The 20166-nt window shown below is 42.5% G+C and overlaps 1 protein-coding gene across 1 annotated transcript in view; it reads right to left on the bottom strand.

Annotated features, from left to right (window-relative positions):
* Positions 1–245: 245 nt before the first annotated feature.
* Positions 246–20166, bottom strand: part of SPTLC1 (serine palmitoyltransferase long chain base subunit 1) — a 186507-nt gene continuing 166586 nt past the window's right edge. Inside the window, exons 13-15 of the mRNA XM_073632847.1 lie at positions 6127–6244; positions 4327–4400; positions 246–1083 (exon numbers count right to left, since the gene is read on the bottom strand). Of these exons, the coding sequence (XP_073488948.1) occupies positions 990–1083; positions 4327–4400; positions 6127–6244 (286 nt within the window). The 3' untranslated portion in view covers positions 246–989. The remainder of the gene's footprint in view (positions 1084–4326; positions 4401–6126; positions 6245–20166) is intronic.

Below are 20166 nucleotides of genomic sequence, written 5' to 3'. Positions count from 1 at the left end.
GTTCATAAAAAACAAAACACTGATTCCTATCACCTGCAGGAAAGCCAAGAATAACTTGGTGCTATAACCTCAGACTCTATGCTATACTTAGCGTTGATGGAATTGTAAATTGTTCACTAAAAGTTTATGGCAGCGACATATTGTCACTTTCAAGCATAATGAAATCACAGTGCTTTAAACAAAAAAAAAAACTAAAAAATGGAGCTTACAGTAGCATTATAAAAAGTGATGATAGAAGACTATGATGTAGGAAAATACATTAGTTTATAAAAGTTTGTAAATCCATATTTTTATACACAAACAAAATTAACAACTCAAATTATTCTTGGTTTTAATTGGAAGCAGTGAATGAATACACCCCGAAATCAGTGCATTATGTATATCCAAATGGGTATATATCTTTATATTAATATACAGCTGAAATATTTACATTCCTACTGACTGCTGACACATACAGTTTGCATTTTGTAATAAAAGAAACATTAAAATTTCCAAAGTGATGCTATCGTGCACTTGCAGATATACAATAGGGAATAAGTCATCTTTTATTTCTGTAAACAGTTATTAAAAAAGTAGAAAAATCACAGCGTAACAGCAGTAAAAAAGGCACACAACATAAGTGCATGTACCATGATTTGGTTTTCTGCTATATTTGTTCGGCAGTTTTCCTGCCCATTCTCCCCCTTAGTCCCGGAATGTACGCTGCTCTAACATTTCATCATTAGATATGCAAGCACTTCAGTCTGGATTCCTTATCCCCGAGATATGCAATTAGCAGACCTCCAGCTGTTGCAAAACTACAAGTCCCATCATGCCTCTGCCTCTCTGTGTTATGCTTGTGGCTGTCAGAATCTTGCTATGCTTCATGGGACTTGTAGTTCTGCAACAGCTGGAGGTCCACTAATTGCATATCCCTGCTACCGTTGAAGAGATTACCATCATCAGGACAAGCTCAAATTATGAGAGATGCATTGTCCCCAAAAAAATATTTAATTTAGTATTAAAGATGTAGCTTGCTTGACCACAGAGGCAGCTGTATTCAGTTCTTCATCTGTTTGTTCTACGGTGACTATCACTCTTATGCTGCAAAACACAAAAAAGAGAGAAAGTTTTAAGACCATATAAAATAGATGTTTAAATATGCGATGTGGACAGACTACAGGAGTTTACATGTCCAGAAGATTTTCTAGTACAGGGCATTTGTTTTTGTATAGGTTTATGATGAGACAACTCTGGAGCTAATCAATACTGAACTAACACTGAAGTGTCACTGATGTATTGAACCCTGGTGTTTAACATCCAAACTACCACTTTAGACATTAAAACCATTTTCTTCACTAGCATTTAACCACCTGTGGACCACCTGCCCACAATGTACTGTAGATGGGCAGCTCATACAGGCAAATGGTTTCCAGGTTAGGGCGTGCGCATTTGTGCCCCCTCCCAACACCCGCTGCGATTGTACGCAGTGGGAGTTTGTCACCTGGTCCCTTCCAATGATTCATGGCCGGGACCTGCTGATTAGCTGTGTCCAATCACTGCCCAAGAGCCCTGTGTTGATAATCAACACTGAGCTTTGTACAGAGTGAACCTGTTTCTTAGAAGAAACAAAGATTTTAGTAAAAAGCAGCACACATTACACAAATTAACACTTAGTAGGCACACATTTAACCCCTTGATTACTCAAGATGTTAACCCCTTCTCAGCCAGTGTCATTAGTATAGTGACAGTGTATAGTACTAGCACCGATTATTGTATTAGTGTCACTGGTGATGCCATTGGCAGTTAGTCCCAGTGTCAGATTGCCCACCGCACAGCATCACAGTCCCAATGTAATTCGCTGATCAGTATAGTGTGTGCTGCTTTAACTCAGGGAAGTGATGAATTTTATTCCCATTATCCCTTCATTTGGACACAAAATCCATCCCTTCGAGCTTGTCAGAATGGAGACCTGCCTTGTTTATATAGGCAGATCCATTCTGTGTCTCTGCCCGACGATCCGCGCATGCGCCCTTAGGCGTAAATGCAGAATATATGAATATATATATATATATATATATATATATATATATATATATATATATATATATATATATATATATATATGATTCTGCAATACACACAAATTTTTCACTCTTTGTTACATTGCATCCATTTGCTAAAATCATTTAAGTTCATTTTTTTTCCTCATTAATGTACACACAGCACCCCATATTGACAGAAAAACACAGAATTGTTGACATTTTTGCAGATTTATTCAAAAAGAAAAACTGAAATATCACATGGTCCTAAGTATACAGACCCTTTGCTGTGACACTCATATATTTAACGCAGATGCTGTCCATTTCTTCTGATCATCCTTGAGTCCAGCTGTGTTTGATTATACTGATTGGACTTGATTAGGAAAGCCACACACCTGTCTATACAAGACCATACAGCTCACAGTGCATATCAGAGCAAATGAGAATCATGAGGTCAAAGGAACTGCCTAAAGAGCTCAGAGACAGAATTGTGGCAAGGCACAGATTTGGCCAAGGTTACAAAAAAATTCTGCTGCACTTAAGGTTCCTAAGAGCGCAGTGGCCTCCATAATCCTTAAATGGAAGACGTTTGGGACGACCAGAACCCTTCCTAGAGCTGGCCGTCCGGCCAAACTGAGCTACCGGGGGAGAAGAGCCTTGGTGAGAGAGGTAAAGGGGAACCCAATCACTGTGGCTGAGCTCCAGAGATGCAGTCGGGAGATGGGAGAAAGTTGTAGAAAATCAACCATCACTGCAGCCCTCCACCAGTCGGGGCTTTATGGCAGAGTGGCCCGACGGAAGCCTCTCCTCAGTGCAAGACACCTGAAAGCCCGCATGGAGTTTGCTAAAAAAAACACCTGAAGGACTCCAAGATGGTGAGAAATAAGATTCTCTGGTCTGATGAGATCAAGATAGAACTTTTTGGCCTTATGGCCAAAACGGTATGTGTGGAGAAAACCAGGCACTGCTCATCACCTGTCCAATACAGTCCCAACAGTGAAGCATGGTGGTGGCAGCATCATGCTGTGGGGGTGTTTTTCAGTTGCAGGGACAGGACGACTGGTTGCAATCGAGGGAAAGATGAATGCGGCCAAGTACAGGGATATCCTGGACGAAAACCTTCTCCAGAGTGCTCAGGACCTCAGACTGGGCCGAAGGTTTACCTTCCAACAAGACAATGACCCTAAGCATACAGCTAAAATAACGAAGGAGTGGCTTCACAACAACTCCGTGACTGTTCTTGAATGGACCAGCCAGAGCCCTGACTTAAACACAATTGAGCATCTCCGGAGAGACCTAAAAATGGCTGTCCACCCAAGTTTATGGCAGAGGATCCCCAAATCCAGGTGTGAAAAACTTGTTGCATCTTTCCCAAAAAGACTCATGGCTATATTAGATCAAAAGGGTGCTTCTACTAAATACTGAGCAAAGGGTCTGAATACTTAGGACCATGTGATATTTCAGTTTCTTTTTTAATAAATCTGCAAAAATGTAAACAGTTCTGTGTTTTTCTGTCAATATGGGGTGCTGTGTGTACATTAATGAGGAAAAAAAAGTGAACTTAAATGATTTTAGCAAATGGCTGCAATATAACAAAGAGTGAAAAATTTAAGGGGGTCTGAATACTTTTCCTCCCCACTGTGTGTGTGTGTATATATACACATATACATACACACACACACACTATATATATATATATATATATATATATATATATATATATATATATATATATATATATATATATATATATATATATATATATATATATATATATATATATATAATATGATATGATATATATGATATGATATGATTCTGCACAGAAGGGCCGCCCTGTAGCAGTAAATGTGCTATGGGCAGTCCTTAAAATATAAATAAATAATAGAAAATAATAGAATAGAAAATCCTTTTGATTTTATCCAGAGAGCAAAAGTAACAGAATGAAGAACAGTATAAAATTTAGTTATTGGGATCTCTGAAGACAACTCCAAAGAAAAGGCTGGTATGGGACTTTGCTAGTTTGAATCATGTCAATTTTTAATTGAAAACATAGAATTGATTGGTCCAAAGATAACCTGCCACCAACATTTTTCACCGTTTTACATTTTCATAGACAGAATAATCAAAACTAGGGTGGAAATTTACTGAAAAAGCCTTTCAACTGGCATTATTCCCAGAGGTGGGAACGGTTCGGTTTGGTACCATCAATGTGAACCAGGGATTGATCTTGAATGTTTGTTTTTAGCATTATCGTATAGTAACAATCCCTACTGAAAATACTACTACAAGTACAAATACTAACCTTGGTGGTGGAAGATATTTTTCTTCTTTTTCCAAATAACGAGCTTGGGTTAAGGCAATTTTTCTATTCATGCACTGCAAAACAAATTAATTATGATTAAGGTATTCTAAAAGATATTACATAGCAAATAGGGCAATGCATCATATAAGCAATATCTGTTTCCTAGGCCAAAGACTACTGTCCCTTCTCCTCTAAATAAGTGATGAGAGCACCTATCATACACTTGTGCTGCTCTCTCTCCATGCTAATTGTTTATTGAGTGACCTTGGGATAGATGTCGATGTCTATGAACACCCCAAAAATGTTACATTGTAAGCTCTAACAAGCCCCTCTGGCGGATGCTGCTGTCAGAATACAATGTCATTGGGGGGTGGAGGATTCCTCCACCCACCTTGTTTGTGGAAAACCTAACCGTGTATAGCCAGCTTAAGCAACCACAGACATCTTAGAAATAGAAAATAAAAATTCCACAAGGAAATCATTCAAACCTGTTCTCTTATGATGATCATCATTCTCTTATGATGATGAATACTGCACTTCAATATTGTAAACTGAAGGTGCTATAGATAATTTCTTAGTTATATTATAAAACCTGTGGAACTACTCAAACTTGTGTTTTTTTTTTTTTTCTCTTTTTTTGTTTTAAACAGTTTGTCAACAACTTAATTTTGAGGAAGTACCAATAAAACTTAAAAAAAATAGAAGAATTTGAGCTCTCCTACTAGCTGTTACCCTTTGCCTTACCTAGGACAACTCCCTGTCCAGCTCTCTTTTGCTGGTTGTCTAAATGCTTGAAGGGCATTGCAGGAATTTGCTGCTGAACATTAGGAGTCTGATCAAGAATATACATTCTTTACAGCATACTGTGGACCTGTTGTGGAGTTATGCAATTAAAAGTCCCAGCAGGCCATTCAAAATTTATTAAGCTCCAATACTGCTCAAGAATTATGGCTGTACTTGTATAAACAAAGTCTAATACTTGAGTGAGAGCAAAAGGATCTTCATTTATAATTAATTTAGCCTATAGTCTACTCTCTGCCCAGAGCATGCTGAGACTTATTTTACAACTTTGAGACCTCCATCAATTATGAAATATTTTGAAATAACTGAAATCCATACTGTATTTTAATAAACTACATTGGATTTGTCATACAATGTATGTCACTGCCCTGGAATTAGAATCAGACAATAGTAGCCTTTATCAAAAAGGTATCTGGCTGACAATACATTTCCTCTAACTAACCTCACCTCCAAAAACTGAACTCCATAATCTACAACTTTCAAGGAGGGGACACGTTTTAGGAAAAAGCAGCTCATTCTAAGATCATGGGTATAAGGGGATACGCTGCACACTTTATGGACTTGACATACACTAGAGAGACTAAGACTTTGAGGTTGCAGACTGGTCTTCTTTTGGGAAGTTAATGACAACACTAAACTCACTTTCACATTAATCCTCATTATACCCAGTTTCAATAAAACAAGGCTGCGGGTGTGTACTGATCCTTACTCCTAGCTGAAGTCAACGATGATTTAGCCAAGCCATTTATTAAAAAAAAACCACAGTATGACACAGGAACTACAGCCTATGTCACGGGAGAGGGATCACATTTCATCATCCTATGGGGCAAGGGGTATTTCTGTGTAAAATCACAACACTAGTCTCAAAGGATATGGTTGAAAGGGTCAAGGAAAAGTCTGCTGGATCTGGCAATGATTAGTGTCAGTTATTATAATACGTTGTACACATGTGGGATTTTACAATCAGAGTATAAATCAATGGTCATTTACAGCACTTACATGATCTACAATATCTTGCAGCAGTTTCACATCTTTTTCCCGGCATCCGGTACTGTTCGCTAACTGCAGATGAAATGCGGGGGAGAAGCTCTCTCCCACAACTTTCAAACCCTGAATACTGAATAAAACAAATATAAAGTCAGAGGATTATTTACAGAAAAACTCAGTTTACTGAAGGATAAAAAGGAAAAAAGTATCTTCTAGATGTATGGCAAAGCTTATCACTGGACCCGTTTTCATGAAGCAGTAAGACATATTTTTCTACAAGAGCCTTCTGGTGTTAAGCCCCTACAGTGAGGGGAAAAAATATTTGACCCCTTGCTGATTTTGCATGTTTGCCCACTGACAAAGAAATGATCAGTCTATAATTTTAATGGTAGGTTTATTTTAACAGTGGGAGACAGAACAACAAAAATATCCAGAAAAACGCATTTCAAAAAAGTTATAAATTAATTAGCATTTTAACCACCTCAATACAGGGCACTTACACCCCCTTCCTGCCCAAGCCATTTTTCAGCTTTCAGCGCTGTCACATGTTGAATGACAATTGTGCGGTCATGCTACACTGTAACCATGTGAAATCACACAAATAGAGCTTTCTTTTGGTGGTATTTAATCACTCCTGGGTTTTTTATTTTTTCCAAAAAAAAAAAGACCAAACATTTTGGAAAATAAATAAATAAAAAAAAGGTTTCCTAGTTTCAGTAAGTAAATTTTGTAAATAAGTGATTTTTCTCCTTCACTGATGGGCGCTGATGAGGTGGCACTGATGAGGAGGCGCGAATATGCCGCACTTATGGGCACTGATAGGCGTCACTGGAGGGCGGCACTGATGGGCAGCAGTGATTAGCATTGATTGCCAGCACTGACTGGCATCACTAATGGCCACTGATTGCTGGCACTTGTGGGCACTTAATTGCAATCAGGGCACTGATGATCAGTGCCCTGATTACATACACCTAGCTGTCCCCTGTGAGGAGATAACGCTGATTGGCTCTCCTCTCATCACACTCTGTCAAGGGAGGCGAGGAGTGACGATTACCGGCATCTCCATGTTTACATGTGACCGGCTATGATTGGACACAGCCGATCACATGGTTAAAGAGCCGCAGCTCTTTACACAGATCGGGGTCGCGCCGTGTCCTAGCAACACGTCATATGACGTCCACCCAGAACGAGAGTCGAGCCGCCTAGCCGTCATTTGATGGTGGGCGGGCGGCAAGTGGTTAATGAGTGAAATAAGTATTTAATCTATCAGCAAGATTTCTGGCTACCAGGTGTCTTCTATACAGGTAACGAGCAGAGATTAGGAGCACTCTCCTAAAGAGAGTGCTCCTAATATAAGCTTGTTGCCTGTATAAAAAGACACCTGTCAACAGAAGCAATCAGATTCCAATCTCTCCACCATAGCCAAGACCAAGGAGCTGTTGAAGGATGTCAGGGGCAAGATTGTAGACCTACACAAGGCTGGAATGGGCTACAAGACCATCGCCAAGCAGCTTGGTGAGAGGGTGACAACAGTTGGTGCGATTATTCGCAAATGGAAGAAACACAAAATAACCAATCAATCTCCCTCAGTCATAGGGCTCCATGCAAGATCTTACCTCGTGGAGTTTCAATGATCATGAGAAAGGTGAGGAATCAGCCCAGAAATACACAGGAGAATCTTTTTCAATGATTTCCATGCAGCTGGGACCATAGTCACCAAGAAAACTATTGGTAACACACTATGCCGTGAAGGACAAATCCTGCAGCGCCCGCAAGGTCCCCCTGCTCAAGAAAGCACACGTACAGGCCCATCTGAGGTTTGCTAATGAACTTCTGAATGATTCAGAGGAGAACTGGGTAAAAGTGTTGTGGTCAGATGAGACCAAAATCAAGCTCTTTGGGATCAACTCAACTCGCCGTGTTTGGAGAAGGAGGAATGTAGCCTATGACCCCAAGAACACCATCCCCACCATCAAACCTGGAGGTGGAAACATTATGCTTTGGGGGTGTTTTTATGCCAAGGGGAAAGGACAACTTCACTGCATCAAACGGACGATGGACGCGGTCATGACTGTCAAATCCTGGGTAAGAAACCTCCTTCCCTCAGCCAGGGCATTGAAAATGGGTCGTGGATGGGTATTCCAGCATGACAATGACCCAAAACACATGGTCAAGACAACAAAGGAGTGGCTCAAGAAGAAGCACTTTAAGGTCCTGGAGTGGTCTAGCCAGTCTCCAGACCTTAATCCCATAGAAAATATGTAGAGGGAGCTGAAGATTCGAGTTACCAAACGTCAGCCTCAAAACCTTTTTTTTTTTTTTTTTTAAAGATATTTTTAGTTGTTTTAAGACAGATCAACATACAAAAGAAAGACTTTGGTTATTCCTGGTTATGCATGTACACGTGATAGTCAATAAACAAATATCAAATTCACATGTCTCTTGTAGTTATTAAGTGTGTAGGTACAAGAAGAGTAACCAATCAGTTTTTAAAAGTTTACAAAGCAGCAATGAAGATCAACATGGGGAGGTATGTGGCATGACCAAATAACAACATAAACAATGTATTTACCTTGGGATGAGGGTCAAAGGGCTAGCCATCCACCTGCCCCATATTTTTAAAAAAAATTTTACTTCTCTTACAAGTCTCAAATGTAAGCTTATATAATGGCAGCGAGTCATTAACCACTTGCCACCCAGGCCAATTCTGACATTTCTCTCCTACATGTAAAAATCATCATTTTTTTTGCTAGAAAATTACATAGAACCCCCAAACATTATATATGTTTTTTTAGCAAAGACCCTAGAGAATACAATGGTGGTTGTTGCAACATTTTATCTCACACAGTATCTGCGCAGGAATTTTTCGAACGCTTTTTTTTGTGTTTTAACAAAGAACAAAACAGTAAAGTTAGCCCAATGTTTTTGCATATTGTGAAAGATGAAGTTACACAGTATCTGCGCAGGAATTTTTCTAACACGTTTTTTTGTGTTTTAACAAAGAACAAAACAGTAAAGTTAGCCCAATGTTTTTGCATATTGTGAAAGATGAAGTTACGCCGAGTAAATAGATACCGAACATGTCACGCTTCAAAATTGAACACGCTCGTGGAATGGCGCCAATATTCGGTACTTAAAAATCCCCATAGGCGACGCTTGAAATTTTTTTACTGGTTACATGTTTTGAGTTACAGAGGAGGTCTAGGGACAAAATGATTGCTCTCGCTCCAACGTTCACGGCGATACCTCACATGTATGGTTTGAACACCGTTTTCATACGTGGGCGGGACTTATGTATGCGTTCGCTTCTGTGTGCGAGCACACGGGGACAGCGGCGCCTTAAATTTTTTTTTTTATTGTTAATTATATTTTCTTTTTTTTATTTTGACACTTTTTTGAAAAAAAAAATTTTTCATCACTTTTATTCCTATTACAAGGAATGGAATGGAGAATGGAGAGGCCGGGCGTGACGTCATAACATCGCGCCCGGCCTCCGATGATCATAGAGACTCCGGCGACCATCTGGTCCGCCGGAAATCTCTATGATCTACATCCGGCGCCAGCGGATCCGCTCTCCGCCTCACCGATCTTAACGGTGAATCGGAGCAAGCACCGGAGGGCGGCGGGAGGGGGGGGGGGACGTCCCCTCTCGCCTCCCATAGGAACGATCAAGGCGGCGGAACAGTTGCTATGATCATTCCTATGGTGTAGAGATTCGCCGGCTGAAACTGGCAATATCTGAATGATGTCTGTAACTACAGGCATCATTCAGATATACCCGCCCAAAGCCCAGGACATCATATGACGGCTTGCAGGAAGTGGTTAATCAGCTTCAACCAGAGGGATCTCAGAGGTGTCTGATCCCTTCCATGTCAACAGGATAGATTTCTTTACATAAAAATACAAAATGCGGATAAGTCTCTTGGCATGAGAGGGTATAGGCAAATCACCAAATATGCCCAAAAGGCAGTTATTAGGATGAATAATATTAGGGAGACCCACCGCTGAGTATATAAAAGGAACCTACATCCACTCAGAAGTCTTGAACCACTGTGCAGGACCAGAAGCAGTGTATAAAATCAGGCATTTGACCACAGCCTCTAAAACATTCAGCCCCATTTTATGCAGCCTAGCTGGGGTAAGGCGAGAGTGGTGAAAAATTTTAATGTGTATAACGCAGTCCCTAACTGAGGACTTGTGTGTATCACTAAATTCCGACTAGTCTTCGTCTGTGAGAGAAATGTCCACGGAAGTCCATTTTGTTTGGGCCTTCCGGAATCTAGGATTATAGTCAGCTGAGAGGGCAGCATAGTATGTGGAGATAAGCTTGGTAGAGTCACGATGTTGCAGCATTTTCTCCAATGGGGGTACAGTTATATGGTTGTCTAGGGAGCCAAACCGAGCACGAACAGCATGTCTGAGTTGATAATAGTAGATTAGGTAAGAGCGTGGTAGGTCAAAGTCAATACCTTGGGATTAGTGTAGAATAGGGCTCTACCATTGTGGATAACACGCAACTTATATGGGAAAAGCATAGCGTATTGTAGGCCTTCAGTACATAGGTGGGCTTTCACTGCTGCAAAGGAGATGCATTGGTGTTGAACTTCAGCTGAGAAGTCAGGACAGACTGAGATAGTGTTTTTATTATATTTAAGTGGCCCTTTTTCCCTTGCAAGGCATAGAATGGCGACCTTATCTTAGAAGTTATGGAGCCGAGCAATAAGGAAGTGTGGAGGGGCTCCCTTTGGAGGGGGACATGGAGGGGTTTCGGTGAGCTCGTTCAATGACACACAAGAATGAAGGCGCATCAGTACCAAAAATGTCCCGCAGCCTAGAGTATAGAAACTTTTCAGGGTGGGAACCCTCGGAGCGTTCAGGAAACCCCCACAAAATGGAGATTGTTCCTGTGTGAGCGATTCTCTAGGTCATTGATTTCAGCACGGATGGTTGCCAGCTCACTGGTAGTATCACGCACAGTGACAGACAGGTGGTGCACAGTATCCTCCAAGGAGCTTATGCGGTCCTCAGTGGCCCTGGTTCTATCACGTAGATTCTGGACATCCTGTTTCAGGAGCGAAAAATCCATATGGATAGAAGCTATTTGGTTTGAGAGTGAGGCCTTGAAATCCTGTATGGCCAGCATGATATTGGCTAGTGTAGGCTTATTTGATAAGGAATCAGTGGCCTGGCAGCCCTCAGCGTGCTGCGAGGGGTCTTGGGGCAGCAGAGGGTCTGTTTGGGTAATGAAGATGGCAGGAGCGGAGTCACTCACCCAGGTAGCAGAGTCCCTGTCAGCGGAGGAGGAAGCCTGCAGCAAGTCAGGTGTCCCTGCTTGTGTTGCAGCTCCATCTTGCCGCCGGAATTGAGCCAGTTGCTCCACCGCAGACAGCCCGTATTTGACCATAGCAGCCCACCTGGTAGGTACTCACAGCCTTGGGGAGGGACACTGCTTCGTATGTGAGGAGATAGGACAGGATGGCAGTTTAGAGTCGGAGCAGCGTTACTGTGAGGCCACTTGCTCTGCCATCAAGCCACGTCCCCCAGCCTCGAAACCTTAATGACTTGGGAGAAGATCTGCAAAGAGGAGGATTGGGACAAAATCCCTCCTGAGATGTGTGCAAACCTGATGGCCAACTACAAGAAACGTCTGACCTCTGTGATTGCCAACAAGGCTTTTGCCACCAAGTACGAAGTCATATTTTGCAAAATACTTATTTCACTCATTAAAATGCAAATCAGTTTAACTTTTTTGAAAATGCGCTTTTCTGGATTTTTTTGTTATTCTGTCTCACTGTTAAAATAAACCTACCATTAAAATCATAGACTGACCATTTGTCAGCGGGCAAACGTACAAAATCAGCAGGGGATCAAAATACTTTTTCCCCCACACTGTATCTGCATATTAACTTAAGCAGGTTCCTCCATCCAGTAGTGCCACTTACCAGTATAACCTGGTATCCAATGCACGCACTAATAGTTTCAATGTTTCTATTTAGATGCAATATTATTCCATCTAAACATTCAGACCTTTAAGCAATCCAACGAAATGGGATAATAATCCTGCTGTTATTTAAAACAGAGCTGCAGAAGGTTATTACAAAAAGGGAACACAAGCATAGGGGTTTAGTGTAAAATCACTTTATCTGTGAACATCTATTAGTAAAAGGAAAGATAATATATTAACAGTACACAGAAGCATGGAACTTTCAGGATCCAAAAGCACAATGTGAATCAAGGCTTCTCATTATTAACCATATTAAAGAAGAATTTCAGGTTTTGTTTAACGTTAAATAGTTTGCATGGACCACACCATACACGGCTTCCCCTGATTGGCTAAGGTGGAGAGGCAAGCAGATGACATGATTTCCACTTTGGACAAAGAGATAAATTGATGAACATCAATAAAAATAAAAGGCTTCTCCTGAATGGCAGAGAAGCATTAAGCCCAACTCTATTTAACTCTGGCAACAGAGGGGAAATCACCTGTACGGATGTTGGAACATGCTTACTGTATGTAGCCAATTACTACAGTCCACTGCACACATAGCAGCCGCGTCATTCTGTTTTGGAAATAGTTCAACTGCATCAGCTTGGCCCAAACTATTCAAAATAGAGTTAAACCCGGAATTGTACTTAAACCATACACTGAAATGCCTCATTAACCACCTGACCTCCAAAATATTTACCCCCCCTTCATGACCAGGCCATTTTTTGCTATACGGCACTGCGTTACTTTAACTGACAATTGCCTGCTTGTGTGACACTGTACCCAAATAAAATTTATGCCATTTTTTCCCAACAAATATAGCTTTCTTTTGGTGGTATTTGATCACCACTGCATTTTTTATTTTTTGCGCTATAAACAAAAAAATCACTGACAATTTTGAAAAACAAAAAAAATATTTTTGACTTTCTGCTATAAAACCTTTTCCAATAAAAACATTTAAAAAAATCTAATTTCTTCATAAATGTAGGCCAATATGTACTCTGCTACATATTTTTGGTAAAAAAAAAAAAAAAAAAATCAAATTAAACATATACGGATTGGTTTATGTGAATGTTATAGCATCGAGAAACTATGGGATATATTTATAGAATTTTTATGTATTTTTTTAATATACTAGTAATAGCGGAGATCAGCGACTTATAGTGAGACTGCAATATTGTGGCAGACAATCTGACAGGGACACTTTTTAACCTTTGCGGGAACCAGTGACACGAATACAGTGATCAGTGCTAAAAATATGCACTGTCACTGTACTAATGACACTGGGTTGGGGTTAAACATTTAAGGTGATCAAAGGGTTAATTGTGTGCTTAGCCAGTGTTTTTGTGTACTGTGTTAGGTGCTTTTACTAAGGCAAGAGATGGATTTTATTCCCTTTGCAGGAACACAAAATCCATACCCCCCCCTCCGTCAGGCAGATCCCCGGTCTGTGTATTTTACCGATGATCAGCGCGTGCCGGTGGACATCCAGTGCCTGGCACCGACAGATCAGCTTCTGCTCTGAACAATAAAGTGCAGAAACACGTGTAATAAATGCATTATATATATATATATATATATATATATATATATATATATATATATATATATATATATATATATATATATATATATATATATATATATATATATATATATATATATATATATATATATAAATAATTCTGCACAAGAAGGCCGTCCTGTAGCAGTAAACTGCTATGGGGTGGTTTTTAAGTGGTTAAAGTTTTTAAATTAAAGTGGCTGTAACCCATTGATCTGGCACGAGGCATAGCACAGTGCCTTTCCCTTGTCCCTTTCTATGTTGTACAATACCTGGCTGACCCTGCCTGTGTTTCCTTGTTTAAACTGACCACTTCTATCATGGCTGCTGATCCACGTGGTCAGCATACGTGCTTCTGTCATCCAGCTCTCCTCAGCTTCTCCTCCTCTCCCCCCTGTCATTTCTGTAGTCTGTGTGTGAGATCTCCTCCCCGCTCCTCCCCTCTCCTCCTGCCTAGAAACAGCAAAGCTTTTCCCTTGAAGCTACTCCTCCCCTCCTCATGTCTTATCTTTTCGCTGCCAGAGCTGTTTTTTTTGCATTTTTTGCACACGTTTACAAAAAAAAAAAAAAAAAAAAAACCCACAACAGGTCTGTATTGGAGTTTATATGCACCTTCATCTGTACAAACATCCTTCACCGACCCTGACAGCCGGTGATGACAGGGGAGTTAAGCAGTGTTAGCCCGTCCTCTATGTTGAAATAATTTTACACATCGCCCACGGAAGATGCTCTGCCTTCTGCATAGTCCGCAGGTAGGTGTGTCAGAGCGCTGACAGGTGGGCATGGCCAGCGGCAGGGAAGACAGCTCACCGGTTGATCCGGAGACCAATGAGCCGTGGACTAGTTGGGGAAGCCCCACCCCCACGTGTTGTGGTTTCTCACACAAGTGCAGAAGCTGTTCAAGGTGCTGGTGATGATGGCGGTCGGAGGTCCGGGTTCGGAGTGAGACCAATGACTGCACACATGCACTTACAATGCAAACTGACACATGACCGCTCTTGTCCATCACCCAGCCGCTACATGCACAAAACTTGTCTTCCACTGCCCCCACATGCCAGCCCCTACCTGGGAGAATTTATTTTTAATAATCAAAATTTTATTTCATTTATATATTACACCAGTTATACAACATACTATACCCCTTCATTTAACCCAAAAACAAAAAACATCAAATTACATCATTCCACAATTACCCCACCAACCGAAATTTACATGTTGCAATTTACACAAAAGAAACCAAAAAAAAAAAGTGGGAAGGATTTCCTCTTCCTCCTCCTCTTTCCTCCCTTCTCACTCCCCCCCGTTATTCTCTCCTACCCTAGCCCACAATCTGTGATTCCCCCCCCCCCCCACTCCTTAATATTAATTTACTCCAGCTCCTCCCCCCCAATGTGCGAGCGCGGTTAAATGAGACTATAAAGTGAATTTCCCCCTTATTCTAATTCCGTGTCGTAAATCACTATAATTCATAATTATATAAATTGTGCATGTGTTAAAAAAAAAAAAAAAAAAATTCAATTTTCCCTTTCCTTTTTCTATATTCCCTTACTTCCTTTTTCCCCTGAAATAGTGAAAGGGGGAAGACCCTTTCCTCTTCCCCTCTAAATTCATAGTGCTCGTGAGTTTGAATTTATTTAATGTGTTCATTTATTTTTGGTGCTCGTTTAAACTTACATCCACAAAAAAATTGCCCTGTGACTAGTGCTGTGACACTCTCCTCTTCCCCTCTTCTGTCGTGATGTTTGTTTTTACTCCTTTATTGTTTACTGAAGGGAAAAACAAAAAAAAAAAAAAGCCCCCACAACCCCCCACTGCCCAGTGCTTATTAGGGGAATAGGGGAGAAAGGAAAAGCCCCTGAGAGGAAAAAAGAAAAAAAAACAAAAAAAAAAGAACATATAACTATACATTATCTTACCCCCCACCCTCTTTACATTTAATTAGCATTAGAGAAGTCATATCAATATTTAACTTTTTCTTTCAGGGCCAGTCTTCTTATTTTCTTTATTCTTAATGACTACACCATATCTTCCTCCCTTACCCATTGATGTTTCCCTCTTCTATTATCTCCTTAGCGCACTGTTCCCAATTCGCCCAAGTCATTTTAAATTTCTCTTTTTGGTTTTTAACCACATGGACCCACCTCTCCGCTTCTTTTATTATATTAACCTCGTTTCTCCAATCTGTCGGGCCCCGGGCCTGTCTCCAGTACTTCGGGATTCTTTTTTTGCTGCATTTAATAAGTGGGGGGTTATGCTTACTCTGTACTTTTTGATAGGTCCGGGATTTCCATGAAATAGGTACTGTATAGGCCCGAACTCCAGGGAGTCCACTGTTAGTTTCTTAATCCATGGGGCCACTGATTCCCAAAACAACTTAATTATTGGACATGTCCACCAAAGATGAAGAAAGGTTCCCCTCTGTCCACAACCCCTCCAACACCTATCACTTGATGTTGAGGAGATTTGTGCTAGTTTTGCTGGGGTCCTATACCACTTTGCTAAGAACTTATATGCCATTTCTTGCACCTTTGAACTTATAGAGGTAGTAAATGTTAACGATATCATTCTATTAATTTGTTTATCTGTCCAAACTTGACCCAGCTCCCTCTTTTACAAATTATGGGGGTGTCTTTTCTTGTTCCCTTAGGATCATTCTATACATCCGAGACAGCATATGCCCAGATTCTGATATTTGTGCACATTGCCTCTCGAATGCAGTGAGTGAGTTCATGGGTCCTATTAACGGCGTTGTTTTCTTGAAGAAACTCATCATTTGACAAAATTTCCATTCTGCCATTTGTGTCGCCCCGAATCTCGAGACCATCTCTGTCAGTGATAATAGGGCTCCACTTGGGGCAAACTTGCCACATCCAGTGATCCCGTCTTGACCCCAGACTTCCAATCTCCTCCCCCGGAGGGAACCAAGGGAATCCCTCCAGAGGGGCCAGAGGGGAAGTCTGGGGAGCATATCTACCCTTTCTGTTCATTCTGTCCCATACTTCCAATTAATTCAGGGTCAGCGGTGATGTCCATTGTGACAAACCTTCCAAATAACCCTTGGATCTATGGTGCTCCTGCCAGGTTTCTCCCCGCCATCGACATTTCTGCTTGTACCCATGGTTTTCCCTTTAGGTAATGGCACCAGTCCAGCAGTGGTGTATTTTGGTTTTGTGCTGCCCTAGGCCTAACTAAACTCATGCGCCCCTAATTAAAATATGGGCCACCCCTTCCTGTCAAGGCCACACCCCTTCTGTTTAAGACCCTCCCTATCTGTAAACCACACCTCTTCCTATTCAGGCTCCACCTTTTCCTTTCAGAGTGCCACCTCTTCTGCTCTGTACATTAAAAGTGGGTACCAAGTGGCCTCATCAGTCAGTGCCCATCAGTGCCGCCTATCAGTGCTCATCAGTACAGCCTTATCAGTGTCCATCAGTGCAGCCTCATCAGGGGCAACCGGTGCAGCCTATTAGTGCCCATCAGTGCCGCCTTATCAGTGCTCATCAGTGCAGCCCCATCAGTGCCCAACAGTGCAGCTCATCAGTGGGCCATCAGTGCGGCCTCATCAGGGACAACCAGTGCAGCCTATTAGTGCCCATCAGTGCCGCCTATCAGTGCTCATCAGTACAGCCTTATTAGTGCCCGTCAGTGCAGCCTCATCAGGGGCAACCAGTACAGCCTTATCAGTGCCCATCAGTACAGCCTTATCAGTGCCCATCAGAGCATCCTCATCAGTGCCCATCAGTGTGGCCTCATCAGGGGCAACAAGTGCAGCCTAATAGTGCTCACCAGTGCCCATATCAGCTGCAGCTCATCAGTGCCCATATCGGTGCAGCTCATCAGTGCCCATATCGGTGCAGCTCATCAGTGCCCATATCGGTGCAGCTCATCAGTGCCCATATCGGTGCAGCTCATCAGTGCCCATATCGGTGCAGCTCATCAGTGCCCATATCGGTGCAGCTCATCAGTGCCTATATCGGTGCTGCTCATCAGTGCCCATATCAGTGCAGCTCATCATTCCCCTTATCAGTGCCCATATCGGTGCAGCTCATCAGTGCCCATATCGGTACAGCTCATCAGTGCCCATATCAGTGCAGCTCATCAGTGCCCATATCAGTGCAGCCTATTAGTGCAGCCTATCAGTGTCCATATCAGTGCAGCCTATCAGTGCCCATATCAGTGCCCATATCAGTACAGCTCATCAGTGCCCATATCGGTGCAGCCTATCAGTGCCCATATCGGTACAGCTCATCAGTGCCCATATCAGTGCAGCTCATCAGTGCCCATATCAGTGCAGCTCATGAGTGCCCATATCGGTGCAGCTCATGAGTGCCCATATCGGTGCAGCTCATGAGTGCCCATATCAGTGCAGCTCATCAGTGCCCATATCAGTGCAGTTCATCAGTGGACATCAGTATAATACCTTTAACATTGAGCACTTGACACACATTAGTAATAGTAACATAACCTGTCCTGGCTGCTGGCTGGGGATTTCCCTCGTGCTGCTCCTCTCTCTCTCTCCTCCTCATATCGCCCCGGGCCAGGGAGAAGATTCAGTGAAGAAGCCGTACGGAGGAGAGTGGGCGGAGCATTGAGCTCCGCCAGTCAGATTACGTTCAGCCGGCCTGGCCAATCACTGGCTGCCAATGGGGGTGCCAGTCATCGTCGCTGCCGCCCCACCCCCTCCCCGCCCACCAAGCACGCTCCAAATACAGCCCACAATATTTACAAGTGCCGCACTACAGCAAGCCGGCCTCTGGGGCTGTATTTGTGCGGGAGGCGGCCGCGGGAGCGGGGACCCTGGAAAACGGGACTGGGGGGGCTTTCTTGCATGCGGGGGGGTGGCTTTTTTGCCGCCCCCCCCCCCCCCCGCAAAGTGCCGCCCTAGGCCTGGGCCTTGTCGGCCTAGGCTAAGAAACAGCACTGCAGTCCAGTATCCTAGCTAGAGTCATGGCCTTATAATAAGATGCTATATCCAGGAGTCCCAGGCCACCCTTGGCTCTACTCCTTCTTAAAATATCGTAAGCCAGTCTAGGCTTTCTATCACTCCACACAAAGGCCACGAACAGCCTACGCACTTGCCTAAAGAGAGTCGCCGGCAACCTGATTGGCACTGTGCGCAGCACATAAACTATTCTAGGCAGTATACTCATTTTTATGGCACTGATTCTCCCGAACCAGGTCAAGTATTTACCCTTCCATTTCTTTAGCTCTTCTGTTATTTCTTTCAATAATGAGCCATAGTTACGTTCATACAATAATTCATAGTCTGTGCTGATCTGTACCCCCAGGTATGTCAGCGACCCCTCGTTCCATATAAATGGATACATCTCTTTCAATGACCTTTCTGTCGCCACTGGGACATGGCTAGGAAGGATGACTGACTTCTCAAAATTAATCTTGAAATCAGACACCCTTCCAAATTTCTGTACCTCCACCATCAATGCAGCTATAGATGTCTGGGGAGCGGAGAGGAAAAAGAGTAGGTCATCCGCATACGCTACTACTTTATGTTCCGTATGGCCTATATACGTCCCTGCTATCTCCTTATTTCTGATTCTGCGCAAAAATGGTTCCATTACTATCGCAAATATCAGGGGGGACAGCGGACATCCTTGCCTGGTACCGTTTTGTATGTTAAAACATTCGGATACTGTCCCGTTAACCTTGATTCTTGCTCTTGGTTTCGCATATAAGGACATGATCCATCCCAGCATTTTTTCCCCCAGTCCTATCCTCCCCAGTACTTCTCTCATAAAGCCCCAGTTCACTCTGTCGAAGGCCTTTTCGGCGTCCATCGACAGAGTGATTCTTGGGGCTCCATCTGGACCGGACCGCATCCAATGCAATATATGGAGTGCACGAGTGGTGTTGTCCCTTGCTTCCCGTCCCTTTATGAACCCCGTTTGATCTGGGTGTACCAAATCTCCTACATGTTCCTGAAGTCTCAAGGCCAGGATTTTTGCCAGTAATTTGGTGTCAGAGTTCAGTAGAGAGATAGGCCTGTAGTTAGCGCATACCTGGGGGTCCTTTACCTCTTTTGGCAACACCGTTATGTATGCCAGTAATGCTTCTGGGGAGAGTGGACTAGAGGCACTAATAGAATTAAAATAGCTACAGAGTGGCTTTACCAAAACTGGAAGAAACTTCTTATAATATGAGTTTGTCAGCCCATCCGGCCCTGGGCTTTTCCCCAGGGGCAGGGTTGCTATCACTCCGCTCAACTCTTCAACCATGATTGGACGTTCCATATCCTCAGAAATTACTCTAGGTAGTATAGGCATGGCAGCGTTCTCAATATATTCACCCATCTCATTCCTCCTTTGTACCTCGCTTTCCCCTGTTCCCAATGATTCTGTTTTGGAGATGTTATATAGGGCCTCGTAGAATTTACCAAATTCTTTCGCTATAACCTTCGTATCCATTATTTTCCTGCCTTGGACTAGTGAGCTATGCACATGTCTAGAGTCCTGTTGTTTTTTAAGTTGTTTTGCCAATAGCCATC

Source organism: Aquarana catesbeiana, linkage group LG01 (assembly GCF_042186555.1).
Source record: "Aquarana catesbeiana isolate 2022-GZ linkage group LG01, ASM4218655v1, whole genome shotgun sequence".
Classification (NCBI taxonomy): domain Eukaryota; kingdom Metazoa; phylum Chordata; class Amphibia; order Anura; family Ranidae; genus Aquarana; species Aquarana catesbeiana.
This window is presented reverse-complemented; position numbering and strand designations above follow the sequence as displayed.